This window comes from Penicillium taxi (assembly GCF_028828555.1).
Source record: "Penicillium taxi strain IBT 34144 chromosome Unknown utg000003l_segment0_segment0, whole genome shotgun sequence".
In the NCBI taxonomy this organism is placed as follows: domain Eukaryota; kingdom Fungi; phylum Ascomycota; class Eurotiomycetes; order Eurotiales; family Aspergillaceae; genus Penicillium; species Penicillium taxi.
Window position 1 is genome coordinate 3,339,178 of NW_026643205.1, and position 26,262 is coordinate 3,365,439.

The 26,262-nt window shown below is 45.6% G+C and overlaps 9 protein-coding genes across 9 annotated transcripts; 3 read left to right on the forward strand and 6 right to left on the reverse strand.

Annotated features, from left to right (window-relative positions):
• Positions 1 to 290: 290 nt before the first annotated feature.
• On the reverse strand, positions 291 to 2,397 carry N7495_004680 (tetratricopeptide repeat protein; the record flags this gene model as incomplete). Its single annotated transcript, XM_057207331.1, has 2 exons — positions 291 to 2,117; positions 2,230 to 2,397. The coding sequence occupies 2 exons, from the start codon at positions 2,395 to 2,397 to the stop codon at positions 291 to 293; spliced, it is 1,995 nt and encodes a 664-aa protein (XP_057065011.1).
• Positions 2,398 to 2,743: 346 nt separating this feature from the next.
• On the reverse strand, positions 2,744 to 4,019 carry N7495_004681 (nucleic acid-binding protein; the record flags this gene model as incomplete). The annotated part of the gene is made up of 3 exons (XM_057207332.1): positions 2,744 to 3,185; positions 3,243 to 3,780; positions 3,896 to 4,019. 3 exons carry the CDS (start codon positions 4,017 to 4,019, stop codon positions 2,744 to 2,746), a joined length of 1,104 nt encoding a protein of 367 aa, XP_057065012.1.
• Positions 4,020 to 4,540: 521 nt separating this feature from the next.
• Positions 4,541 to 7,310, reverse strand: N7495_004682 (uncharacterized protein; the record flags this gene model as incomplete). Its single annotated transcript, XM_057207333.1, has 5 exons — positions 4,541 to 4,831; positions 4,887 to 6,354; positions 6,570 to 6,667; positions 6,730 to 7,147; positions 7,198 to 7,310. The coding sequence occupies 5 exons, from the start codon at positions 7,308 to 7,310 to the stop codon at positions 4,541 to 4,543; spliced, it is 2,388 nt and encodes a 795-aa protein (XP_057065013.1).
• Positions 7,311 to 8,529: 1,219 nt separating this feature from the next.
• Positions 8,530 to 11,850, forward strand: N7495_004683 (putative RNA interference and gene silencing protein (Qde2); the record flags this gene model as incomplete). Its single annotated transcript, XM_057207334.1, has 4 exons — positions 8,530 to 8,879; positions 8,936 to 10,038; positions 10,092 to 10,342; positions 10,399 to 11,850. 4 exons carry the CDS (start codon positions 8,530 to 8,532, stop codon positions 11,848 to 11,850), a joined length of 3,156 nt encoding a protein of 1,051 aa, XP_057065014.1.
• Positions 11,851 to 14,130: 2,280 nt separating this feature from the next.
• N7495_004684 (uncharacterized protein) lies at positions 14,131 to 15,234 on the reverse strand (the record flags this gene model as incomplete). Its single annotated transcript, XM_057207335.1, has 4 exons — positions 14,131 to 14,632; positions 14,747 to 14,868; positions 14,970 to 15,141; positions 15,194 to 15,234. 4 exons carry the CDS (start codon positions 15,232 to 15,234, stop codon positions 14,131 to 14,133), a joined length of 837 nt encoding a protein of 278 aa, XP_057065015.1.
• Positions 15,235 to 15,633: 399 nt separating this feature from the next.
• N7495_004685 (uncharacterized protein) lies at positions 15,634 to 17,485 on the reverse strand (the record flags this gene model as incomplete). Its single annotated transcript, XM_057207336.1, has 6 exons — positions 15,634 to 15,746; positions 15,802 to 16,110; positions 16,333 to 16,618; positions 16,677 to 16,995; positions 17,042 to 17,348; positions 17,407 to 17,485. The coding sequence occupies 6 exons, from the start codon at positions 17,483 to 17,485 to the stop codon at positions 15,634 to 15,636; spliced, it is 1,413 nt and encodes a 470-aa protein (XP_057065016.1).
• A 184-nt stretch (positions 17,486 to 17,669) lies between these two features.
• Positions 17,670 to 17,993, forward strand: N7495_004686 (uncharacterized protein; the record flags this gene model as incomplete). Its single annotated transcript, XM_057207337.1, has 2 exons — positions 17,670 to 17,705; positions 17,790 to 17,993. The coding sequence occupies 2 exons, from the start codon at positions 17,670 to 17,672 to the stop codon at positions 17,991 to 17,993; spliced, it is 240 nt and encodes a 79-aa protein (XP_057065017.1).
• A 2,684-nt stretch (positions 17,994 to 20,677) lies between these two features.
• On the reverse strand, positions 20,678 to 22,558 carry N7495_004687 (serine/threonine-protein kinase; the record flags this gene model as incomplete). Its single annotated transcript, XM_057207338.1, has 3 exons — positions 20,678 to 21,910; positions 21,966 to 22,202; positions 22,250 to 22,558. The coding sequence occupies 3 exons, from the start codon at positions 22,556 to 22,558 to the stop codon at positions 20,678 to 20,680; spliced, it is 1,779 nt and encodes a 592-aa protein (XP_057065018.1).
• Positions 22,559 to 22,869: 311 nt separating this feature from the next.
• On the forward strand, positions 22,870 to 24,512 carry N7495_004688 (uncharacterized protein; the record flags this gene model as incomplete). The annotated part of the gene is made up of 5 exons (XM_057207339.1): positions 22,870 to 22,925; positions 22,993 to 23,571; positions 23,605 to 23,929; positions 24,016 to 24,420; positions 24,480 to 24,512. The coding sequence occupies 5 exons, from the start codon at positions 22,870 to 22,872 to the stop codon at positions 24,510 to 24,512; spliced, it is 1,398 nt and encodes a 465-aa protein (XP_057065019.1).
• Between the last annotated feature and the right edge of the window lie 1,750 nt (positions 24,513 to 26,262).

A 26,262-nucleotide genomic window follows, 5' to 3' on the forward strand; every position in this document is an offset into this window, starting at 1 on the left:
ATAGTCAAGGAAAGTGCGTACCCATCATTGTGGCTCGGAGGCTCTGTGGGCCTATTTGGCTATGAATCAATCCTTCATTAAAAGTTGAAGCTGCTTAGAAATAGTCCCAACGTAAGATAAAAGCGTAGCCAAATACCAGCACGCCGTCCATTTTAAAAGTAGAAAATAAAGTAGAAACAATCATAAATGATACTCCCCAGCCTGGCCATATACAAGAAAATAGAGTGCGAACCATGTAGATAATCCTGTCGAGCGATGAAGTTGAAATGTTAAAGGATAGGGGGAATAAACTAAAATTCAAATTCCTTGCGGAAGATGTTCACGTCCATGCCAGCGAGAACCTGATCCGCTAGGTCGCGTCGACCCATCTGGCTAAAGACGCGGCGAAGTGTGTCGTGCAGATTCGTACTTTGGTTCTGACTGATGTGGAGCATGCGCTCTAGACGTTCGTTGTCTAATCCGTCTACCCCGGCACCACCACCGATGATCTCGCGGGCACGCTCGCGGCCTTCCTCTTCGACGACGCGGTGCATTGACAGCGCGCCGAGGAGGTGTTGGGCTGCTTCGGGGTAGCAGCCGATATTAATACATGAGACGCCTAGGTTGTAGCGGGCACGCACAAAGTTGGCGTTGATGTTTAAAGCTTGCTCGTAGGCTTCAATTGCTTCTTCGGAGCGGCCTGAGTTGGCGAGGGTGGCACCGAGACGGTTCCAAAGTAGGTGGAGCTGCTCGCGTTGGTTAGTGCTACCGGACTCGGTGGAAGCTAAGGCTGCAGAGAAGCAGTCGACGGCCTTGTCGTATTCTTCGGCGCAGTAGAACAGAACTCCTAGACCGACTTGCACGTCTGGGTCCATTTGTGCTCCTGATGGGGAGAGCTGGGCGGCTTGGATGAATAGTTCTGTTACACGATCATGCAGGAGCTGGCGGTCAGTGAAACCTAGGTCTGCGTCGCCGGATACCTCATTCGGGTTGATGATTGATGGGTACTTGTTTGACAACCAGCGTTCCAGGGTTCGGTAGGCTGTTGAGTCGTAGCCTTCGTTGGTATATGAAACGGCTAGACCCATCAGTGCGTCCAGATTACCGTCGTCGATCTTAAGAGCCTGCTCCAAAGCCCGAATGGCCGGTAGTTCTTTTTCGTTCTGAGCCTGTGCCGATCCCAGCATCGTCCAGGCTTGTACATGCCGCGGGTCCTTCTGGACAGCAGCCTCGAAAGCCAGCGCAGCGAGGGACAAGTTTCCGCCCTCGCGCATGATCTTAATGCCTTCTTCGAACGGGTTATTTACCTGCTGGTAAACATTATCCTGTTCAAAAATGTAATCACCAAGATGTGGATCCCGGAAGCGCGAGTTCAGTGTATCGAACCCTTCCCAGTCGCCCAGTTCACCAATATGCAAGTTTTCAGTGACCTCAAAATCGCCATTGTCCTCAACAAGTTTCCTGCTCGTTGATGTCTCAGCCTGAACTAGTCGCCAAACAGCCTCGAAATGGGCTTTATCATTGACTTCATTGGGAATGTTCACTGACCTGTCCAGATCGTTCAGTTCCGCCTCAATAGCTGCGTTGGCCTCCTCATCCGTCTGCACCTCGGTTCCAGCTAAGTCCATCTCAGCAAACTGTGCCTCCCAGTTCTGATCGTCGAGTTCGACCATGCGGCCCTTCCCTTTATCTTGTGTAGTAGCTTCAGCCTGTCCCATCATCGGTGTCTGCATCCCCATAGGTCTCATCATTCCCATCGCCCCCATACCACCCATTCCGCTCATGTATCCACCCATACCCATAGCTCGCTGATACCCAGCTACAGGTGGTGTTGCTGTCGTAACAGGGCTTGAAGTCTGTGGCATGCCCATCCCACTCTGCTGTTGAAAGCGGGCAAATTCCGCAGGTGAAAATCCAGACCTGTTATTCACATGACCCTGTTTAACGCGGGAAAAAGCAGCCTCCATATCCTCCATATGTCCCTGTTGGCCGGGATCGAATTCCGCTGCCCAACCAGGTGATCCGGTGCGGTGTTGGTGTTGGGGTAGTGACATATGAGATCTCTCTAATTCGTGACGAAAATCCTCCAGCACAAACGGCTGTGGTGTTAACTGTTGTTGCATGAACTCATCCATCACCTAGAGAGTGGCGAAGAATTCCCATCAGCATGACTCGTTTTCTTGCCGGAGGGTTGTACCAATTCCCCGCGATCGAGAATGATTGATTTAATAAGGAGGGGTTCGATCGCACCGGGTCTGTTCCATTCATCATGCTATGCGATCGCATGCTTTCCTGTAGGCCTGGCCTGGGGCCAACCATTCTGTCTCTCTGTAGTGACTTATCATCCTGGACATGTTTGGTGAATTGTGTCAGAGGGTTTCCCGCTGAGGAGCATTCCGCACCACCTAGGAAAGACATAGTGAAGTTGTGGAGAAAATCAGAAGAGGGATTTAATTAAAAGCAATGAGTTCAATGAATTAATATCAAGGTCGTGGAAGAAACGATTAGATACCGGTGACTTGAAAAGAAAGAGGGGAGTCCCCGGATAACGGCGTGGGGCTAAGACTGCTCACTAATGTTTCCGTCAACCGAGGTTCCCTTTGGTCACGTGATAATATACTTCGATTCTTTAATCTGACTGCTTGGGGAGACTAATTGATGAAAATAATTGACAAATCTGATTGACAAAACTAATCGAGGAGTTGATAGTAAATATATTACATTCTATTTGTATAATTGTACAAGATTTCTTTTGAAAGAACAGCTAAATAATTTCTTCCGAAGATTCCACGTCCCTATTCCACGCTCGCCAGCCCACGGTCTTCTGAGTCGAGAAGGAAACTTTGATAGGACGGCCATATGGTGTCTTTCGTTTCAAAATCTCCATTCCCCGGGCCGCATTCAATGTTGTATCAAACTCAACATGCGCAAACCCACGCGGTATACCTGAGCGTCGATCAACGGGAATCCGGACATCGATGATATTTGGAACATCTTCAAACAACGCCTGGATATCACGATCTGTAAGCTCGTAGGCCATGCCACCGATATGAAGCGTGTTGCTGGGTTGGCTGTCAATTGGGGAGCGTGAGATAAAATTGCGAGCGTAGTCTACAACAACTTGTCGACCGCCTAGTGTTTTCTGGTTGAATTCTTCAACGGCTTTTGTGGCTTCTTCAATCGTTGCAAATTGGACATAGCCAAATCTGTAGGTGCTAACATTAGTTTTCTTTTCTTGATTTTCTTAATTTATCCAAACTTACCCTTTACTAATTCCCCGGTTATCATGAACAATACTCGTATGCATCACCGTTCCAAACTGCTCCATTTTTGTCCGTAAATCCTCGGCAGTGATATCGTAGAATAGATTCCCGATATACACATTCTCCGATGGGGGATTTTTCCTATATTCTATGATAGAGTGGCGCAAGGCGCGCTTTGCCTTTTGATATCCAAACCAACTTGGCTCTTTCTTCCACTCTTCTTGTCCCTCAAACTCGTTCGGATCGAATGGAATGGTTGCCATAGTGGCTGAATCAGTTTGGGTGATATCTTTGGCATTTTTCAAGATGTCTGTCGAATCATCTTTGGCATCGTTCATGAGGTCTGCCACATCTTTGGGATTGTATATGAGGTCCTTTTTATTTTTGTCGAGATATTTTGAAATGGATTCCCGGTCGTATGTTGGTTTTGGGAGATGAACCGGTTCTTCCCTCGTTACTACTTCCCACTGAGATCGCTCAAGTTCCTCCTCCATCAGCAGTGCCGGTACCTCCTCTTTGGCCGACACCTTCTCTTCAGCTAATATCTTTGTTTCAGATGAATTCAAGCGATTTTGAAGAGCAGAGCATGGCGTGTGAGAAGAAATGTGGAGAGCCGTTGGTCGAATTGAGGCTGCGCGTCTTGGGCGTGATACAGAGGTGGCTGCGGAGGATATTGATGATACGAGCAGCCGTGATGTTGCTCGGTGGAGTGAGTGCCTTGAGAATGCGCCATGTTAGCAGGTGGTTTGAGCGGGATAGGTGCAAATTCATGCGCATAGGCTGAAGGTCCCTGGAACGGAAGAATTCTTACATCTTGAGGGCACGCTTGCTGTAAAGACAATAGTAGCGAAACAGTCCACGAATGAGAGGCTGCATGTGTTTTTTGGAATGCGATTCCGAACATGCGGACCTCGAAAGTTTCCCGCCGATAGAGATCACGTGGTTGATAACCGTCAACCATACATTTAAATGATTACATTCGAGTTTGAGTCACTTCATCTTGTTAATTATTTAAAGAGTGGAGCTTTGGTATTCACATTATCTTGGACCTTATGATACATGATACACCATTCACCAGCCAAAAACATGCTTTTCATGAACAATACCCCGGTCAAATCGCTAGCGTGGTGATCATAGAACATTTAAAAAAATATATATAAAAAAAGATACGGAGAAGATATCATATCATCGGCATCCGATCTGAATGGAATCTTGAGACCGGATTTCTCCAGAGCCCCAAAATAATCAAAATAGACGCCGCATAAGAAGCTAAACACATATAATGACTATACCCACCTCTACATGGATCCATGACTTCGGCCAGTGCTATCTGGCTGGGACATCGGAGTAAATCCGGGTACTGATGAACCACCACTGTCTGGATTGTTCGTGGATGGCGTAAACATGTTTGGGACGCGCAGAAGTCCATTCGTCAACATCGATGGCATCCTTGATGCACCTAGTGGACTAGCCATAGCGGCTTGTGTGAATCCAGTTGGATCGGTGGGCTGGATTGAGGGGTCTACCATTGGCCAAAACTGATTGGAGGTGTCAAGGGTAGGGTTTTGAATGTAAGTGTCCCATGCTTCCTATTTAGAAAATTAGCGCTGGCTCTCGAAAGAGAATTTCGGATCTTTCACTTACCCAGTCAACGTTGGCCTGCATTTCTGGCATCTGGCTGAACATGCTGCTGAAAGGCGACATTGGTGCACCTGGCATTTCAGTTGTGACCACGCCCGGCATATTTGAATCCGCCATTTTAAACATATTGTCTGTATATGGAGCTGGGCCTGTATTCATTGGGCTCATTCCACTGCTCAGCAAGCCAAGAGTCATGGCCGCATTTTGTTTCTCATCCTGTGGCTCAAAGATGGCGGCCCCAACACTGTTCTCAATCTCTGGCGCAGTGCTCTGCTGCAACTTGCTCAGCATCACACCGAGCACACTACTGGCCTTGTACGCCTCCATACTGTAATCTCGACGTGCGTCCCAGACCTCTTTCGAGGCTAGGATGGCGAGCCTCATCTCGTCATGCCGCTCACAGCCCCAGGTGTAAGTGTCTCCAGACATTTTTCCGGCGGCCTGCAATTGGTATCCTTGGTGTAAGTCCAAGCATACAATTGTGGCAGCGAGCAGGAAATCGTTTGAGCTCAAAGAGCTTATCAAGTTGCGGCCTTGAAGACGTCCATTCTGCATTTCTGTACACAGGATTTGCTGAACTCGAAGCATTTCAAGAGCACAGTCAATACATATCCGCCGCGAGTAGGTAAAGCGAGAATTCTCTCTTGCACGGACCAGGAATGGTCTGTGGAGAACAATCTGCGCCTTGTAGTACAGGGTGTTTACGGAGAATCGAGACATGATGAGATTCACTGGATCCTGCTGGCAGTCTTCCATCGGCCGAATTTGCAAGTGATCTGGAATCAAGTCCCGAGCGCGGCGGAGCTCAGCATCTATCTCCATGATCTTGTCGTAGGAAGTACTTAGGATGGCGGAAGCCTGTTCGTTGACACGGCCGAAAATGGCCGCCAGGCGCGTCTTGGTGATCAAATAAGAAATCGGGGTGGGCTCACTCAGCTGGCGCGGTGGCGGTAGTGCTTTACAGTGCTCATCAAAGTCGTCGTCGTAGAGGTTCCGCGGGAGCTCGGTATCGCTGTCAGAATTCCGAATCATAGACGGCATACCAACCTGAAACGAAAACAATAGGTCTGCCTGGGATACAAACGACCATACTCGTCGGCGCATCTCGCCCTGAAAGGGAGTGATGTTGGGGAACGGCTTGGAATCACGATGGTATCCCATGCGCATTGCTAGACGGGCAATCACGCCGGTCAAAACCCATACCGAGACATCAGCCTCTCTGGTTTGTGAGAAGTCACCGTGTAAGTGGAATATCAGCGATTCAATCAGCCACGCGTGTGGTTTGGAATAATCTGCCATAGTCAAGCACTGCGCAACTGAGTGACGAAAGGAACCAGCCATATCCATAGCTTTGCCCTTGAACTCTGGGGGTTCATCGCCTTCTCTGTGGTATGATAACATGGCAAGTCTCATAATGGCAAAAAGCATGGCAATCCATACGATTTGTGTTTGTGAAGGGTCATCCCAGTGTCTGTTGTACTGTGCTTGAAACGTAGGACCGTGAAGAATATCTAGCTAAGTCAGATTGCCTGTATTTAAATTATCAAAATCTGAAACTTACGGGTACCGGGATCGTAGGTGTTGAAGTACCGAGCTACAAGAAGATCGGTCATATGTTTTGAAGGCAAGGAGGCCAATATTTCTGTTCTGGTGAGTGGTTTCATGGCTCCAAAAAGCAGATTTGACCCAGGAATATCAGTCTGTGGACTTGCCGCCTGAACCTTTGCTGCCTGCTCCTCCAATTGTCGTTGATGAGAGGAAAAGAAGTTTCGCACTTCGGTGATCTATATATTTTATTCCCGGTCAGATACAAGTTCGTTTCATCCCATATCAAGGACCAACTTACGTCTTTCAATACAGAGGCCCAATGAGCTTCACTGATATAGTAGGATTTGTTGTTGTCCACCTTCATCACTCCAAACGACTTTGTCACCTGCTCCGTCTCGCTCTCGTCGCCCATTACTGCACCATCTTCATCAATATCTGGATCAATTTGGTTGGAAGGCCCAGTCGAGGCTGAACTACTTTGTCCTGAGATGGCTGCTCGAATAGCGGCCGGGCCTCCAGACTGAGAGTCGTTGGTCATCAAAGACAGAACCAGGCCTTCCAAGCGATCGATCCGGTTTTGCATATCATCTGGTGTGGCGAGAGAGTTCTGTTGATGATTGTTCTTCTTTCGGGTACTGGCTTGGGAGTAGGAACAAGAGGATGCGTCACCCCGTTTGACGCAGTTTTCGCAAGGATTAGAGCGATTGCATTTCAGTCTAGATTCTGTTAGCTTCCGACATATTATAGTGATTCCATAGCCACTTACTTCCGATGACGACAAGGTGCGCATGATAGAGGAACTCGGTTTCGCTTCCGGATGATTCTGAACTCAGGGGAGTAGCCACTCGATGAGGCGGTAGAGGGTGGTGTGGGTGTCATTTTCCGAGGCGGGAATATCCCCCGGATAGATCAAGTTTCAAGACGATTTTAGTTTAACGCGATTTTGTCTTTCACTCCACCTCAAATCGCAATCTCTTTTTTTGGGCGAGGGGCAGCTAAACCCAACCGAACCAGCGTGGGGCTGTCCTAACCTCAACAGGATCAGTTTTCTGCCAAATTTTATCGCGTCCCAAATCGACGTTTGAGGGGAGCTATCTACGTTTGTTGGGGTAGGGAAGCGATCGTTTCTCTTGCCCCTGAGTATTGTCTCGCGTTGGCGCCGCGATCAGGGTTGCGCGCTGCGCCCAAACAGCAGTGACTAGGATCAGGGGATCGCACAGCGGAAATTGTGCGCAAAAGGCTAGAATGATGATTGCGGGGTAGCGCAAAGTGCCGGGAGTAGAGATAGCTGTTTCGAATAACCAGAACTCGACTTGAAGGTTGAATATAACGTCGTAGATGCAATGTGGGGTGTTGGAGTGATGTTGTTGCCAAGTCTTCCTAGCTCTAGTACCAGAGAGGGTCGAAGGAATGATCCGATAAAGGATGAGAAGAGATAGAACAAGAAGAAGAGGAAGATGAAGTTCGCGTCCAAGTCGAAGTTTGGTAGAGGATGATTAATCGATTATCTCCGTTATCACCATCTAACTAATGATATCACGGGTATTTATCGAGTAAATTAGCTTGATAGTTGATACTCCCTTTTTACTCATGATCGATAAATTACAGTATCAGTTTACAATATTTTAGAATATTTTATATCCAGTCATTTCCTATTTATTGGGGCTTATGTCATTTAAAAGCATCAAGGTTGTATAACTAGGTTCTTATGAACACCCTGAATCACCTGGAAATGTTTGGACTATTACGGGCATACATGTACATCCCTGTAATGAATTTGGGAATGTGAAGACATCTGACTAATATTTTCTTTGTTGTGGGGCGTCTTTATTGACAGATCCCATTCACTTCTAATTGTACTTCTATCCAAGTACTTCTACCTTGCTTTTTCTCCAATCCAGCGTTCAATGCCAACGCACCACAGACTTGTTTCATTTTAACCTTTCTTTCTTCCTTCCTCCATCTTGTTCTACCAACAAAGACTCAACTTCGATTTTGGATTGGCTTCCTTTAAGAAACCCATCTTCCCAGCTTCTCTTCTTTTACTTCCTTAACTTTCTCAACCCCTACCTCCTAGTAACGTACATCATTTCAAGTGATGTCTGAGAACCGTGGCCGGGGTCGTGGTGACCGTGGCCGTGGTGATCGTGGCCGTGGTGATCGTGGCCGTGGTGATCGAGGCGGCGGTCGTGGTCGTGGTCGAGGCCGAGGGGATTTCGACCTCCCTCACCGTCCTTCTGGACGCGGTGATTTTCGCGGTGATTTTCGCGGTGATTTTCGTGGTGATTTCCGTGGTGATTTCCGCGGTGGACGAGGCGATTTCCGCGGTGGACGAGGCGATTTTCGCGGTGGAAGAGGCGATTTTCGCGGACGCGGTGATTTTCGCGGTGGTTTCAGAGGTGGACGTGGAGGTGGCCGCGGGGGCTTCCAAGGCCCACCCATTTACAAGTATATTTGATTCCTCATCTTACCCGATTTTCATTTTACTAATCTTTTCTATTTAGTGAGGGGCAGCCAATCACTCCCCCTGATGCGAATGTCATCAAAACCGAAGATGCAATGGCCAAGGCGTTGGTTGCAGTTCGCCAGAAGACCAAGCCTGTCGCTCAAGGCCAGTACCCTGACCGTCCCGGTTATGGCACTCTAGGCAAGCCCGTCGCCCTTTACGCCAATTATCTCTCAATCACTTCTCTGGGTGGTACTTGGTACCGCTATCATGTCAACGTTGGAGCTGATGGCACTGGTCGTGAAACTACAGGCAAAAAGGCCCGGCACATTGTTCGTTTGTTCTTAGATGAACACTTTGCCGCTAACATAAACTCGATCGCAACCGACTATCGTTCCACGATTATTTCTTGCATCCAGCTCCCAAAGAAGACTGAGTATGATGTGCGATACAGAGATGAGAATGAAACAGAGTATTCGGAAAGCCCGAAGGTGTATAAGGTCACTTGCACAGCCACTGGCACTTTCCAGCCAGCCGATCTTCTTCAGTACTTGAACTCGACTAACGCTAGCGCGTCGCTGGACTCTAAGCTGGAACTTCTTTCAGCACTAAATGTTATCATGGGTCACTATCCAAAGACTGAAAAGTCCATTGTGTCCGTGGGCTCGAACAAGCACTTTGGTCTCGACGATCGTTGGGCCGAGCGCCAAGGTCTGGGCGGTGGCTTGGAGGTTTTGCGTGGTTTCTTCATTAGTGCAAGAAGCGCCACAGCCCGCCTCCTACTGAATGTTCAGGTCAAGTACCTGGCGTGTTACGACCCAGTCCCGCTCACCCAGCTTTTTGCCGGGTATGCGCAAGCTAATCATGGTCGCAATACCTATCGCCTCGAGGTATTTTTGAAGCGTATTCGCGTTACTATGACCCATCTTAAGCGCAAAACACGGGTCAAGACCATCCTCGGCCTGGCGACCAAATCTGATGGCCGCTCGTTGTCGAACCCACCAAAGGTCTCAAGCCACGGTGCTGGTCCCCGTGATGTCGAGTTCTACATAGATGAGAAGCCCGTCCAGAACAATGAGACCAAGAAGGGCAAGAAAGCGCCCAAGGCCGGACCCGCCCAGGCCGGACATTACATTTCTGTATATGAGTTCTTCAAGAAAGGTAAATTTTTTGTCTTGTCTGTGAGCGTGACTGTTTACTGACTAGCTTCATAGAGTACCACATTAGTCTGGACCCGAGTCTGCCCGTTGTCAATGTCGGCGCCCGTGAAAAGCCAGTCTATCTTCCAATGGAAGTCTGTATTGTCGAAGCCGGACAGGCTGTCGGATCTAAGTTGACTCCCGATCAGACTGCGGGTATGCTTGGCTTCGCCGTTAGAGGCCGCAAGCCTGCTCACAACGCTCAGTCCATCATGACCAAGGGTGTTGGTATGCTAGGGATTGGCGATAAGCTGAACCCGACCCTGGTAAGGAATACGACCTTTTCTATTGACTCAAAACACCTGAAACTAATATTCAATAGTCTGCCTTTGGTATCAATGTTTCCTCAAGCCTGCTCACGGTTCAGGCTCGTGTCTTACAAGCGCCCAGCGTCATATACGCCAACCAGAAGTCCATCCCACCCAACAACGGTGGATGGAACATGCGGGCTGTCCAGTTCTCAAACCCCAAACCGCTTACATCATGGGCCTGGTTGCTCATCGAGTACAAGGGCAGAAGCATTTTCAACCCTGACAGCTTGAAGCAATCATTGTCTGCCTTCACCAAGGCCTTGCGTGATCTGGGTATCAGAGCTGATGCTCCCAAAGGCGGTATCCGAATTGAAATGGATCGTGGTGTTGATGTCGAGCAGATTCGACAGACTGTGCTAAACCTGCAGGCTCAGTATACACCAACCTTGATCCTGGGAATCCTGCCCGCTAAAGACACAGCTTTGTACAATTGTATCAAGCAGGTCTGTGATATCCAGTGCGGTGTCCGCAATGTTAACGTCCAAGCCGACAATATTCGCGAAGCCAATGTTCAGTACTGTGCCAATGTTGGTCTCAAGATCAACTTGAAGCTTGGCGGTGCTAACCAAACATTGCGCTCCTCAGAACTCAAGCTCTTCGCTGACGGTAAAACCATGCTCGTCGGGCTTGACGTTACCCACCCCTCCCCTGGTTCCTCGGCCAATGCACCCAGTGTTGCCGCCATCGTCGCTTCTATCGATGGCTCGCTTGCCCAATGGCCTGCCGAAATTCGTATCCAAACCTCTCGTCAAGAGATGGTCGCAGATTTGAACACTCTTCTCCAGGGCCGCTTGCGTGTTTGGGCCAAGTACAACCAGAACAAGTACCCGGAAAATATCGTTGTCTACCGTGACGGTGTTTCGGAGGGCCAGTACGATACTGTGATCAATAGTGAACTCCCACTTCTCAAGAAGGCCTGTGAGAGCATCTACCCAGCCTCAGACACAAAGAAGGGCCTGCCTCGTATGAGCATCGTCATTGTGGGAAAACGCCACAATACCCGTTTCTACCCTACCACCAGCGACACCGCGGACCGGAGTTCCAATCCTCTCCCAGGTACTGTCGTTGACCGTGGCGTCTCCGAGGCCCGTCACTGGGACTTCTTCTTGCAAGCCCACAGCGCGCTACAGGGCACCGCCCGCCCAGCTCATTACTTCACTGTTTGGGACGAGATCTTCTACACCGGTGCCCCCGGAGCTGCCGACGTCTTACAGAGTCTCACGCATAACATGTGCTATCTCTTTGGCCGCGCGACCAAGGCCGTGAGTGTTTGTCCGCCTGCTTACTATGCTGACCTTGTCTGCACTCGGGCCCGTTGTTATCTCAGCGAACTTTTCGACCCGTCTCTCGATGGATCCCCTGTTCCTAGTATCGGAACAGCTACCGATTCAGGCATGCGCTCGGCAGAAAGCGCACAAGTCATTATCAACGACAAAATCAAAGATACGATGTTTTACATCTAGTAGAACACGTGGGCTTGATTAGCTATCTTCTTTCGGTAATATCTTAGTCTCTTTAGCCCGCATGTTCTACGTTTGGACCTTGGAAATTTCTTTCAGCGTTTAGTCTTTACTTTGGCATACAATTATCTCGAAGTTTTTAAGATTACATTCTCTACACACTGTAGCTGTAAACACTGTGCATTAGTAAATACACATCCTTAAGGTCGATTTTTAGTCCACGTGGGAACTCATTTTAATAGCGAAATCAGCGGTTATTTATCGCCCTGAATTTCCAGGAAAGGAGAAAAAAATTTGACCAGACTGGGGCTCGATCCCAGGACCTTATCGGTGTTAACGATACGTGATAACCAACTACACCATCCGGCCAATTGCTATACCTCCGTTCTTATTTAGACTACTATACTCAATTATTAATAATTTATAACAGATAATCTTCGTTTGAAATCGTTCACTCTATAAAAATGATACACCCACCCTATCTGAATTCAAGCATTCATGGGCTTGAAGGAATCATGATAACCTAATTTGTGGATGGTTACCAATAATACTGCTTTTACTGCGCTAGAATCTAAAGAATTCCAGCAAATATTCCAAGTAAGTTAATATTATCAGGATCTACCAAATGACCCTCAACCCTTTACATCTGCCCGTACAGTGTCTCGACTTATTCATACAAAATTTCTTGAGTATTGTACTTAATCTATTAATGATGTAGCAGGCTGAAGCCTGCAGATCAGATCATGGTGCCCATTGATCCTAAACGAGACCGACTCCCGTCTTCAGGCTCCCGCGCAATCCCACCTTCAAACGCATTTGAGTCACGACAAACGGCCGATCCAACGGACCAACTCCCATCTTCAGGCTCACGCCCAATCCCACCTTCAAACGCATTCGATTCACCTTCGAAACGGATGAGAAGTCTCTTGCAGAGGTACCAGAGAAACATATAAACCTAACCTACGCCGACCCTCTTACATTCCTTAAGAATTTTGTACACAGCTTGTGCCTAGCTAGTTCTGAATTCAAGATTAGCTTAGCCCTTCACAAATGATCTCTTAAAATACATGTTCAACAATTGCTATCTCTTTAGATTTATGGACATCAAAGAATCATATAACTATCCTAGGGATTATTGGGAACTGTTTAACCCCTGGTTTTAAATACCGTGAACGAATTTTGATTTAAAGAGCTTATTGATGAACATTCTGGAGAGAATATGGCTGAACTTGTCCAAACAACTCTTAGAGAGCTACAACTTGAATCTAAGCTACTAGCTATTACCACAGATAATGCGTCTAATAACGAAACCTTAGTACCTGTAACGGGTTGATACCCGATGAAATGCTCAGTCTCTGGAGAGACTGCGCTCCTGGCATCTGTGCGGAGCCGAACGAGCTATAAGAACACCCGGTCCCCAGGACCCATTTCCCCCCTTAGTTAATTCTTCTTGTTTACCAATCGGATCTTTACAGCGTACAAATTCCTGCATTCATCCCGTAACAGTACCAGAGCTCTTGTGAAATCTTCAAAAACTAGAGTCTCCGATCCGGTTTCAAGGTAAGCTATAAATATCTACTATTACTACTATTGTTACTAACATATTCTTCTAATCTAGGGCTTCCTAGCTATATTAGGTGTCTTGCACATGTTCTAAATCTTATCGTGCAAGATGTTCTATCTGAGTTGAGATCTGGTGATAGGTGTCGTAAGATATGACTCCTTTTACGCGTGTAGTAACATTAACTGCAGTTGTAAGGATGGTAAGAAGTGTTCGTTCTAACTACTGCTATCTGAACTGAAGTAATTACACTGCCCCACTTTCAGGGCTGCGTCCAATGGGAGTCTCTATGGCAGCCGCCCAATCAGAGGTGACGATTCGACTTCCCATATTTGGACAATAAGGAATCTTCACTGGATATCTGTGATCCCCTTATAGCTGAGGGAACACTTCCAGATGGACACTCTGCACTTGCCCGTGTACGAATCCTAGCCCTCAACGACGATAGAGTTGTAAGCTAGTCTGCCAGGCTGACAAGTGAGGCTGAGGAATAATACTCTTTTAGCCAATAATGTCTTCAGCGGATTGGTTTTTTTGATAGCTACTTTTGATAAATTGCCTGATTACAGACTGCTATGTAGAGTTTGCATCGAAATCCCTAGCCTCGAGCTAGTCTAGGCGTCTCGCTTTAGAATCTTGAATTTTTCATACTGGTTTTTTAGCTCACCAAGCAGATTGAACCAGAAGCGATTAGGAAACATCATGGTGTATAGTGGCGGGGGTTACAAATAAGCCTTACTGTTGATTAAGCCATATACAGCAATCTGGTCCCGGACAAAGACGTCGAGAAGCCTTAGCTGCTCTGCAGAAATGAAACCGATGAAAAAGAGGGAATGTTGACAGATTGCCCGTTCAACGACTGCTATGTTTGCAGGGTTTGCATAGAATCTTCCAGCCTGGAATATGTGGGTAAATGAAACAGAAAATGTGAGAGGAAGAGGATTGTGTGCCAATCGACTCAGCGGGCACTTGAGCAGTTCAGTTGCGATAGCCGCCATCTGGTCTGTAACTGCGTCGAACAACTTGTCCACTTTCACGATTTCCTCTCCGATATCCCAGACCTCCGAGATAATGGTATCAAGCTCTTGCGCTCCTGTTCCAGGTTGGGTTCGGAGCTTCTGAAGATGCTTATTTAAGAGATGAAGTTTATCCCGAAAATCTTGTCGTTGGTCCCGTAGACCCGAACGCTCAATTTCAAGAGCGTTCTTCTTGATGACAAGAGCTCTACAATTCACCTTGTTTAAGGGTGGAAACATATGCATCTTATAACTTTCGGGCTCCATATTAAAAGAGCACCGGGCCCGGTGACTGTTCCAGTGGCAGTTGCCACAAGCTTACATATAGCCGTCCACCACCATGCATTGTGCGAATGGTCCATTTTCACTTTGGAAGCTGTCGCAGCGTTTGTCTCCTAACTTAAGCTCGCCGACCACCTGCATAAAAGCTGCCCCGCAATTGGCCTTTGATAAGTGAATTGAGTTATACAAGTATGTTGTCGGCCAGTCATTGGTGGTCTTATGGTGGAGGCTAGTTCTCGGCGTAAAAGTAGGCCTTTAATAACCTTAATGATCTTGGAGGTGATGACCCCATCACCCTTGATGACTTTCGACGAGCGAAAGCCAGAGATCCATCGAGCCCATTCATCTGGTGCTGTTTCTTTCGGCCCGCAAGTAATTGTCTTTGGAAGTTGATCTAGGTGGTGAGTGACCATGCTATCCGAGCCAGGGGAAAACCTATATAAAGATTAGTAAATATAAGATGAGTCAAGAAATCATTTAAACTTACAGTGGAGGAGGAAGTGAAGGAGGGGGAGTTGCGTCAGCCATTATGGAGATAGGAGAGAAGAATAGAAAGGATGAAGAAAGGATGGAGAGAGGAGGACGGGAAAAGAATGGGGGTGAGTTAAAATAAGCGAGCTATTCTACGTCTAAGATAAAGGAAGATGCTGCTCACCTGTTTCAAATCTAACCTCACTTCAATTTCTCGTACTCCATTATCTGACATGGTTCAGCCATGGCCATGCTAGAGCTATGCCAGTGCTCGAACCAGGCCTAAGCCAGACGGAATATTGAACAGCAATGTCACAGTAAGCTTACGTAGATTACAGAATTATGGGGACAACAATTTTAAGGGACCGTAATTGATATTGATGCCGAAGCTAATGATAGTAAATATAGCGCATTGGAAAAACAACGGAGGTATCAGGGATCAAGGCCATAATACACTTAATTAGTCAACGCAAAGGTATCCGTCAAATTGTCGTTGTTCGGGCCTAGAATTTTGATACTTGAGAACTCCGCATCAAAGACGGCGCGTATCAATTTTGTACCGGGAACCTCTATATTTATGTTAGCGATTTCAGCGAACATGATATCTTGCAAGATAGTACTTACTGTAAGGCATTGGCTGTGTCCCGCGGCAATCAATGATTACCCAGTCGGTGATCAGATTTCGCTTGATCCAGTCATGATATTCCCCGTTCAGCAGAAATCTTTGGCAGTGTTTACCAAGTCTATCACCATCCCTTAACAATTCAAAACCCCATCCTACACTCCCTAACAGGAAATCAATCCGCCCAGTGCCCTCTACGCCGGGTGACCATTCGCTGATGATGGCCATTGATGACCCGAGCACATCATGCAGACACCTGTAAAATTCAACTTGGTAGCATGCCTCGACTGGCCGCAACGATGCGCCGACGCCTAAACGCGTCGCTGTGCGTAGGTTCCTTCTCGAGAAGTTTTTCAGGGTTGCTACTGTCAAAGAGAGAATTGTTGGGAATCTGGTATGGGGGAAGGGGAGTTGCGGATCATATAGCTTTTGTCCGATGTATCTGATTCATGTAATGATGTGAGAACCCAAACAAGTGATAGATGATAAGGGATATGATACTGACTTAGCGTGAAGATTCGTGGGTAACACACAAACAATATCCGACCCCGGTCGATCTAAGGCCTCACTATGGAGCCATCCCTGTTCGTAGCAGAGCTTGATACCTTTATCATTAAGGTCTCGTGGAATGTTGCCCTCCGCTAGCACCCTTCTGAGGGTGCTAGCGGCATCAGGGGGCATTTCCAACATGCTTGGAAATGATCTTTGGACCACGGTCTCTTCAAGGAAACGCCATGCCTTATTTTCGTCGTCAAACGTCTTGCGGATGTCTCCTTCGTTGATTATCTCCATGCCACGTAGAAGCTGGCTGCGGTAGACCTATCAATTGAACTTGTTAGATATTGCGGAAACATAAGGTGGAAGACAACGAGCAGACCTTCTCAAGCATTTCCAGAATTGATCTAACAGCGCCGGGCTGTCCGTTTGTCAAATAAAATAAATAATCGGATGCCTTCACATCAAGTGCAAGGAAGCAGTCCTCACGGCTGCAGTAGCGAGTCACCACATCATCAAATTCATCTCTGTCATAAAAAAATGCAATAAGAGGAGACGAACTGAGTGAGGAGCGGGTTATCGACACGCGCTGTTGGGGACCAAAGTATCCAAGTGGGCTCATTACTGCTGGCTCGGGACCAGCATTAGGGCTGCCATAGCCAGAGAAGATGGCCAGACGAGGCCCCCCATCGATTTCTGGTCTGTGGTTTTATAAAAGCTTCCCAGAGATCTTCATCTTCGTATGACCTTTGAGCCTCATCCAAGATGATAACCATGTTGCCAGTTTCGAGCGTCTGGTAAGTCACTTCGATCCCAGCTGCTTTACCCCATAATGCGATCTGCGCGATGTAGCTAGCAGGCTGGCGGGTGCCTTGTGGCCATCTCGGTATGTAGATAGCGGGGATATCTTTTGCGACATAATAATCACGAAGAAGTTGGGCGAGCGTCGACTTTCCGGATACCGGAGTTCCTCGAATGATCACTGCATGCTCTCTATCAACTAAATTCGCAAGCTTGCGGACGGTATCTGCCCGGGGACATCTATCTTCAAGACCTAGAGGTTTTTGATTAGCATAGAAATTTGATGCCAAGACGTGAATCCAGAAACAAACCCATAATCCAGTCTTGCTCTTGAGTGTCTTGCGCAGCTTGCGCAGTGTCCTGACGGAAGAAACTCCGGTGAGGCTTCATGGCGTAGAAAAATGGACGGAAGGTGTTTCTTTCAAGAGGAAGGAGCGAGGTCAGAGGTAGAGGAAGTATCACGTCCGAAAAGGGAAGTTTTCCAGGTATTTTGCGTACTACTGAACCTTTTCTGCTGCTCCTTGCTCCTCTTCATTTTCTTGAATCAGCTTAGTTGCAGATTCGATACGTCATGATGTCACCTCGAAAGGAGCCAACACCGCCAAACCTCGTGAGTATTTTGTCCTCTTCTCTCTTCTGCTCTCTTCTGCCCGAGCTTCACCGGTTATTTTCTTTTTTTACTCCCATCATTTAGAAAAGCACAATAAAAGCCTCTGGCGCCCGTAGGAGCATGCAATGTTCTGCTAAAGAACTCACCGATATCCAGAACAAATGGTGGTCGCAAATGATGCCTCAAACTGGAATCAACAGGGAGCTTGTGGAGGAGGTGAAGTCCCTCAACAAATCGCGGATGTACCAAGATATCAGGCCTTTAAGAAATCAAGAGAATTTATCATGAAATCCGAGGACAATGCGTGGTTCTGTCCCTAGCATAAAACAATTCTGAGCTTGTTGCGGCGATCTAAACCGCCAATAACCTTGTACATGGACATCTAAATAGTAGAAAGATTTTAACAAGTTAAGAGAGTAATTAGAACAATTATATAGCCTAGCATAGTGTGAAGGGCTAAAGCTAATCTTAGATTCAGAACTAGCTAGGCACAAGCTGTGTACAAAATTCTTAAGGAACGTAAGAGGGTCGGCGTAGGTTAGGTTTATATGTCTCTCTGGTCCGTCTGCAAGAGACTCTCCTGAGACTCTCATCCTGTTTGTAGGTAACTCAAATTCGTTTGAAGGTGGGATTGAGCGGGAGACTGAAGACGGGAGTTTGTCGGGCTAGGATCGTCCGTTTGTCGGGCTAGGATCAATGGGCACCATGATCTGATCTGCAGGCTTCAGCCTGTTACAATAACAACAGCAATATCAGTATCGTAGGATCCACTACTCTAAGGTGGATTGTCTACGGTGTTGAGCATCTGTGACCTTGAAGCAACACCTTTCTCAGAACTCTATAAGATCTTACCGAGCCTACCGATAATTATCTTTAGCCCTTCACAGAGATTCTCACTTTAGACAGAGAAGGGCAGAATTTTACGAGGTGAGTGTTATATATTCCTTAAAACTATTTAAGATTCTAATTTAAATAGGATATATCATCAAATTGAGGTTGATAAACAAGGCAGTTTACCTTTATCTACACCTCAAAAATGTGCATTATTCTGTTCACGTATCTCAACAAGGGCAATTAGACTCTGTAGGGCAAAATATTCTATATTTCTTTCTCTGGGTGATGGAAAACCACTTATTCCACCTAATTGCAACTGTAATCTAAAAGGAACTAGTGGATTCCCGTGTAACAGGTTGAATCCTGGTGAACTATCACGTGGTTGTACCACGTGACCCACCAACCGCATACCTCACGATTCCACCCCGAATTGTTCACGTTCTTCAAGGATTTTGTAAATAGCATGTGCCTAGCTAGTTCTGAATTCAAGATTAGCTTTAGCCCTTCACATCCCGTGTTTCTATATCTGTCGGTTGACTAGGTTATTACCGAAGCAGACAGCTATTGATATCGTTTCTGTACGTATATAATAGGTGTATGCATATTGGGTAAAAGTGAAGTGTCATTCTAAAATGCTCAGATGAAAGAAGATATAGTAGCTGCCATGCCAAGATCACATGATCTTGGTATGTCAGCTGATATTCGTTCCAACAATATCCTTCAGTATCATAAAGATAATAGCTATACCCTTCTCCCTGAGTTATTTCATCAGCATTAGCATCTTTCTAGTGCAAATACACCCCTAATTGATCTAATTCTTTTACTCCAAGAACCACTTCGTGTACGACAATGAGGATGTCAACAAAGAGCACGTAACTTTATTCCAGATAACACAGACGATATAGAATATAACACAAAATACAACACAGATATCACAAATTGATTAATCTAGACGCCGAGAACCATCATCTTTTAAGTATATATTATCACAGGAAGGAGTTAGAGATAGGATATGAGGGACAACTGTAAATGTAGTTCGAAATGTAGCTCGTCGCGCTGGCGTTGCCAAAAAACAGGGGTTTGAATAAAGCACTCTAAGTGCTGGCACCACTCAGAGTGCTTTCCAGAGAATTGTTCGGAGTCGACGGCGAGTTGAAGACCCTGATATGCAGTACTATTAGTTCAAATTGAATGTTTCATTCGGGTTAAAAATAAGCACGTAACTCTGTACCGTAAAACAGATTCTTAAATATGTAAACCATAATGTAAAAAACTAGATATAAGAGTGTAAAATAGAGAGGAGAAATTGTGATGCGACCGAAAGTCTACAAACATCGCGTTAAAAGGTATTCCAGGCCATATTAATAATTCTGGCAGAATATCTGGTAAAATAATTACTGCTAAAAAGGTGCTTAGTTACGCCGTAAAACCCTTAGGAATAAGGCGAGGGGCTAAGAATATCAATTTCCTATTATTAGTGTTCTTTATGGGTATTAGAGTCGTGGGTAGGGTTAGGTATCAAGGCCATGATTTTGCGATTACTACCACGATTTTCAAACAACCACGCATATCGTGGCCTTTCCACAACGCACCATGGGTTATCACGTATCGTTAACGCCGATAAGGTCCTGGGATCGAGCCCCAGTCTGGTCATTTTTTGTTTTCCCCCAAACTGGGGTTACCGCGGAGTAAATTTAGTTTCTTGAAAGACTAGTTGGACTCAAGATTACCTTCTATGAGACATGCAGATTTTCATTCTTTGTTATTAGCATATGGCTTTAGAATCATGCCATCGAAGGTATGGTTGACTGATGAAATAAATTATTAATCGTCCACTATTCCGCGTCACGTTTGAGATCGCTTGCGAGATGTCTTTACTTCGCTTATTTGATGCAGAAGCAGCCTGAGTTAAACTACTGTATCTTCAGTAACATCGGTGAGTCTCCGTAAACTTTTTACATGTCTGAGGATGTCGCCTTGGCGAGGGGCCGATTTAATTGAAATCAATATCATTATCGTGACGCTGTATTAGGAGCACTGGAGTTTCCCACTTTCTTTTGTCAATTTCTAGACGATGAAGGGGTTCTGAGAGCGGATTAGCCAGAAAAAGAGGATAGAGTGTATCTTTATGATTCACACTAGTATTCTGGAAATCTGGTTCGCCTGAAAACACCCCACTTTTTTTGCTTAAGGAGAGCACGACCTAGCCAGTGAAGAGATTGAAGTGTATTTTCATGACTCGCACCAAGAGTCTTCTTCCGCCCTTGATAGGCCTGACGCAACTCTTCTTCGGCTGCCGAATACTTCTTTTGCTCAAAGAGAGCACAGCCTAGCCAGTGAAGAGATTGAAGTGTATTTCCATGACTTGCACCAAGAGTCTCCTTCTGCCCCTGGTAGGCCTGGCGCAACTCTGCTTCGGCTGCCGAATACTTCTCTTGCTCAAGGAGAGCATGACCTAGCCAGTGAAGAGATTGAAGTGTATTTTCATGACTCGCACCAAGAATCTTCTTCCGCCCCTGATAGGCCTGGCACAACTCTACTTCGGCTTCTTCGTATCTCTTTCCGTCGATACAAGATAGCCCATTTTTATATAGCATTTCAAAACGAAGAAGATCATCGTTATCGGTGGAAGTCTGTTGATGTATTTCCTTCGGGTTAAGTGATTGTTGGTTTGAAATTAATCTTGTGGGTATATGCTCAACACTTTCAAGATCTTTAGCAATACTTTCAAGCTCGTTGGAAGCCGTAGGGCTGTGTTCTTTGCTGAGTGAGTTTGAGAGAGCATCAAAGCCTGGTAACTCATTCCTTGGCGTGTCTCGTAAGTTTGAGCTTGGATGCTCTGTTTTTGACTCAACCCTAATTTGTCGAGGAATAGGTGTATCCCATGATTTGTAGTCTATTGTCGTCGTTGTAGATGCTGTACTATTCGTTTCATTTCTTCGAGAGGTATGATCAGATTGGTCTTGTTTCAGCCATGTGTTTTCAAGAGCCTCTTTTGCAGATGGTCGCATTGAAGCATCAGCAGCTAGTAGACTCCTTAAGAAGCTTAAAGCATCCGGGTTGACGGAAGAGGATTGTGGTATTGAAGGGAAGATAGAGGTCTGGACGTATGATATTAAGCTCCAGATACCGGGAAATGGATAATAGTTAAAAAGCATATGGAAAACCATAATACCTAGCGACCAAATATCCATATTGTATGTAGGGTGACGACGTTCCGTTCCAGGAGGGTAAAGGTCGAGTCTCTCAGGAGCCCTGAACCCTTCAGTCCCCATCCCAGTATCGGTCTTATTTTCATCGAATCTTTTGCTGATACCGAAGTCGCCGATTTTAACCCACCACTTGGGACCTTTTAACTTAACGAGCACGTTCTATTACTGATGTATTAGTTGAAGTGATCGCATTTGAACTTCGTCGCGAATGTACCTCAGGCTTGAGATCTCGATGGATGTACCCATTATCATGGAGATAATGAAGTCCCATCAGAATCTGAATTGTAATCTGTTGTATTTCTTGCTCTGGTAGCGGGTTCCTTGACTGGAGGTTTCTTCGGAGATCCCCATGTTCCATATATTCCATAGCGATGCAAATATAACTTTCATCCTCGCACCAGCCGAGAGATTGAACAAAAAAACTTTCATACTTGATGATAATCAGCCAACACTTTCGATCAATTAAGGATTCTCATTCATGGGACATATGATACTGACCTTTGGCCAAGAAAACTTCGCTATAGCATCCAGTTCCTGATCGCAATATTCCCGAAGATTTGGGAGTTTAGAATGACCTTTTTTGTCGATGACCTTCATAGCCCGTAGTTTAGGTGTACTGCCGCTCGAACATTTCTCTCGAAAAACTGTCGAGAAGGCCCCATGGCCAAGCTGAGCCTCTCTCTCCCATTTTTCCTTCAAATTGTTCCCCCTCTTTTCATTGTCTGCTCGATAATAATGAAGCGTGGCGTTACGTCGAATTTCCGTGTGCAAGAATCTCATATCCTCCACACGCTTTTTGCTCTCCATGATGGAATGATAGCTTAACCTTCATGGGGTCATGAAGAGGTCAACAAGTTTTTGGAATGAAGACTTGGCTAAATTATTGTCAGCTGTAAGCGCTTGTTAGGATCAGCTGCCTGGCTTGGCAGTCGCTGAAAGTCCATTTAGATAAGGCTGACTGATGGCTGAGCATGGATTTTTGCTTCTTTCGAATTTACTCTCCTCCTCTTTGCCTCCTGATAAGGCTATTTTTAATTTATCTCAGTTTCGATAAAAGGACTGATCTTTCCTGTGTAATCAACTTCCTTCCTTCCGGTTACAGATAGCCTCAGCTTATAATGTCGGGTGTAGAGCTTGGCCTTGCCATATTCGGCACTATTGATCAGTGTATCAAGTAAGTAAGGTCCTTGTGTAGTCTTTTCAATATTTTCTATGGAGAGATATTGATTGACATTGAATAGATACGGAAAGATCGTCGTGGACAAATGGAAGGCCTTTAAGGGAGCAGATCAGATGATTAAAGAGCAAACTATTATTATTGAAGCCATCTGGTTGAAGGTATCCCTTCAGTTAGACTTTCTCAAGCGGATTTGGGAAAGTCTAGACCCGAATTATAAGGATCTACAGGAACGCCTTCTCGTCATTCTGCAATCTAGGATAACTGGTGCTAGCTTGCAGCTGAGCAAGCTTGAGAAACAGGGGCCCTGGGATAGCAATGTTCCAATGAAGAAGAAAGAGGCGCTGAAATATGCCTTGCTTAGCAGAGAATCCCTCAACAAACTAATTAGTGAGCTTCAAAATTGGGAAAAGCTGTTCGACCCCACATGGCATTTGACTTCGCGGATGCATAATCAATTCATTGATATGGAGTTCACCAGACATTCAGGAGCTGGCAGACTCTCCATCGAAAGAGAAGTTCGAAGTACACTTCATTCACCCCGCCAAGCCAGTGTGTTTCTTCCACAGAGAGATTTGGACCAGGCTAGCCGCTCTCCAATTCAATTTTCGGATTCCCATGTTATTGATATACATGCAGGCACGTATATATTAAATTCTGCTGATTGTACATCTAGGGAGGATGTTTCTATTTTCATGAGGCATGTTCGAGACCTGGCACAAAAGCTCGAGAAGGTTGACGCTAGACTTTTCCACGTACTGAAATGTCAAGGCGTTGTTCGCGTTAAAGACCCCCTCACAAAGCGAGTTCTATCATTCGACTTCATATTCCACATCCCCGATGGGTGTTTCGAGCCTCAGAGTCTTCGGTCTCATCTTTATTCGATGACTTGTCCTTCGCTGAATGAGAAAATCGAGCTTGCTAAGCAGCTTGCCACATCAGTGAATTATGTTCATGTTCTTGATATCGTTCACAAGAATACTCGTCCAGAAAACGCCTTGGTCTTTCGAAAGAAGGATTCACACCTCAGACCGCTATTTCTCCTTGGATTTAAGCATTTCGAATGGCTGATAGTAGGACACAACAGCTAGGCAACTCCGTTTGGGCCGAAACCACCTACCAACACCCTGATCGACAAGGAATCCATCCTAGTGCAGACTATACTATGCAGCATGATATCTATAGTCTCGGCGTATGCCTTCTTGAGATTGGGCTCTGGGAATCGTTTGTGAGTAGTCAGGGCAAGATATTCCCCCAAGCAGTAAATGGGGAAGACCCGGATCCTTCCGCCTATATAATGGAGGGCAGCTCTCTTAAAGATTACTATGTTGTATTAGCAAATAAGCATTTATCGACCAAGATGGGAGAAAAGTATATGCATGTTGTTGTCAATTGTTTAACATGCCTGGATGAGACAAACCAAGACTTTGGTGACCAGACTGAATTTGAGGACAATGATGGAATTTTGATTGGTGTCAAGTACATTGAAAAAGTGAGTATGACTAACTCTTAGTTTCGGTTCAAGTAGGAAAGCTGACTTTGATATTTCAGATCCTTCTTCTTTTAAGTGAGATATCTGTATAGACCTAGTATTCGAATTTGCAATAGATATTCTCTTCCATGGCTGCCCAGGTGTGGCTTAGCTTCCTTTCCTAACTTCTGATAGTTTAAAATATTCACATTTAAACCCTAATCACAACCAAATTCCCTTTTCTAGATTATATAACAAAATGGCTGCTGTCCGTGAAAACTAGCCTATATATAGTCTACGGGTGTATACTAATAGGAAATGTGAATGAGTTAATAGTTTGAGCGAAGCGATAAGCTATTTACTGGAATAGTCTCCTACGTGATATCTCCCCCTGCCAGCTTTTTTCTCTAATTGTGGAGCACCCATACCTACCAACGATACGTGATAACCAAATACACCATCCGGCCAATTGAATTGTTGGATTCAAATTTATATAACCTATATTGAGTAAATCATGATTACGTTGCATTCCTTGTTTCGCTATTACAATTCCAAGAACCAACGGTTTGTTTCACAAAGACAAGCAAAGCTATCCTGGTGATTGGAGACAATTTCGATAAATTATCACTCAGTTGTTAAACTGCGGAAGTTTTCGAAAACTATACTGATGAAGACAGTAAATCTTATTCCTTGGCATCTTCGAGAATACAATTCCTTTTAGATATGGTAAAACATGATGCGTGATACTCATCAAGTGTCATTTGAGCTTATTTTTGCAGGCTTCGGTTGATTGACAAGAAATGGAGGCCATAGAAGACTTAGCTACAAGATTAGAGCGAAATATAGGTAATCTTTCTATCATTAGTTAAATATCTGTGAGTGATTCATAGGCATAGTAAAGGATCTATGGATATAGAGTTTTCTCTTCGTCATCTCTTTGTCAAAGACACCTATCATTGAAAATTGAAAGAGAGAAAGAGCGATTGTAAGAAGCCATACGCAAATATCCGCTCTTGTTTAATGTTTGTTCAATAACATCGAAGAATCTGTCGCTCGCTTAGCGAGCGTAGCTAGCTAGTCGCCGATAACTGAGAACGGTGCTCGAGTCCTTACTGCAGTAAAAGGGAATTGGAGTTTATTGCAGTAGAAAGGAGTTGGTGAGCTTCAACAAACCACTACTCAACACCGTAGACAAACCACCAAGTGTAGTGGTCTCTACAGTACTGAATATTGTGGTTGTTGTGAAGTCTGCTTTTTCATTGATGAAAGAACTAGCTACTTATAGTATATGGGCGCCCCTCTGCTCTGGACGAATGTCAACATTCGTCCGAGACAGAAGAGACGGTGAAGAAGGGACATTACTGTCGCGAATGCGCATCGCTCAAGGGTGTCGTTTGCGATGAATGCATATCGTTCAAGGATGCCGTGATATACTAATCCAGTTCCGGAGTCGCTGTCTCGGCAGAAGCTTTTCGGCCGAAATACTTTCCGTCTGTTGATGGCCTTGTTTCTCGGCTATCGCAACAGAATCGTCACCACAAGTAACAAAGGGACACACTGATGTTGCTGCTACTGCGTCTAGCACTATACATCACGCTTTTGTGCTGTTCTTATCACTTATCCCCTTTAACGTATCAACCAAGGCTCAGATGAATGAACGGGTAAGCGACAGGCTGGCAGAAAGAAAGTCCGCCTCTTTCTGGGATTCTAATATATAGCAAGCCGACCCTGGTAACATTTCCAGACTTCATTGAATACCCTACCATTCCACTCTCGGGGCTTTCTTTGTCGAAGTTTCTCTATTATCTGAGTTGATACATAGCTTTTACTATAAAAGGCATCGAAAAATTGAAAATGGTAAAA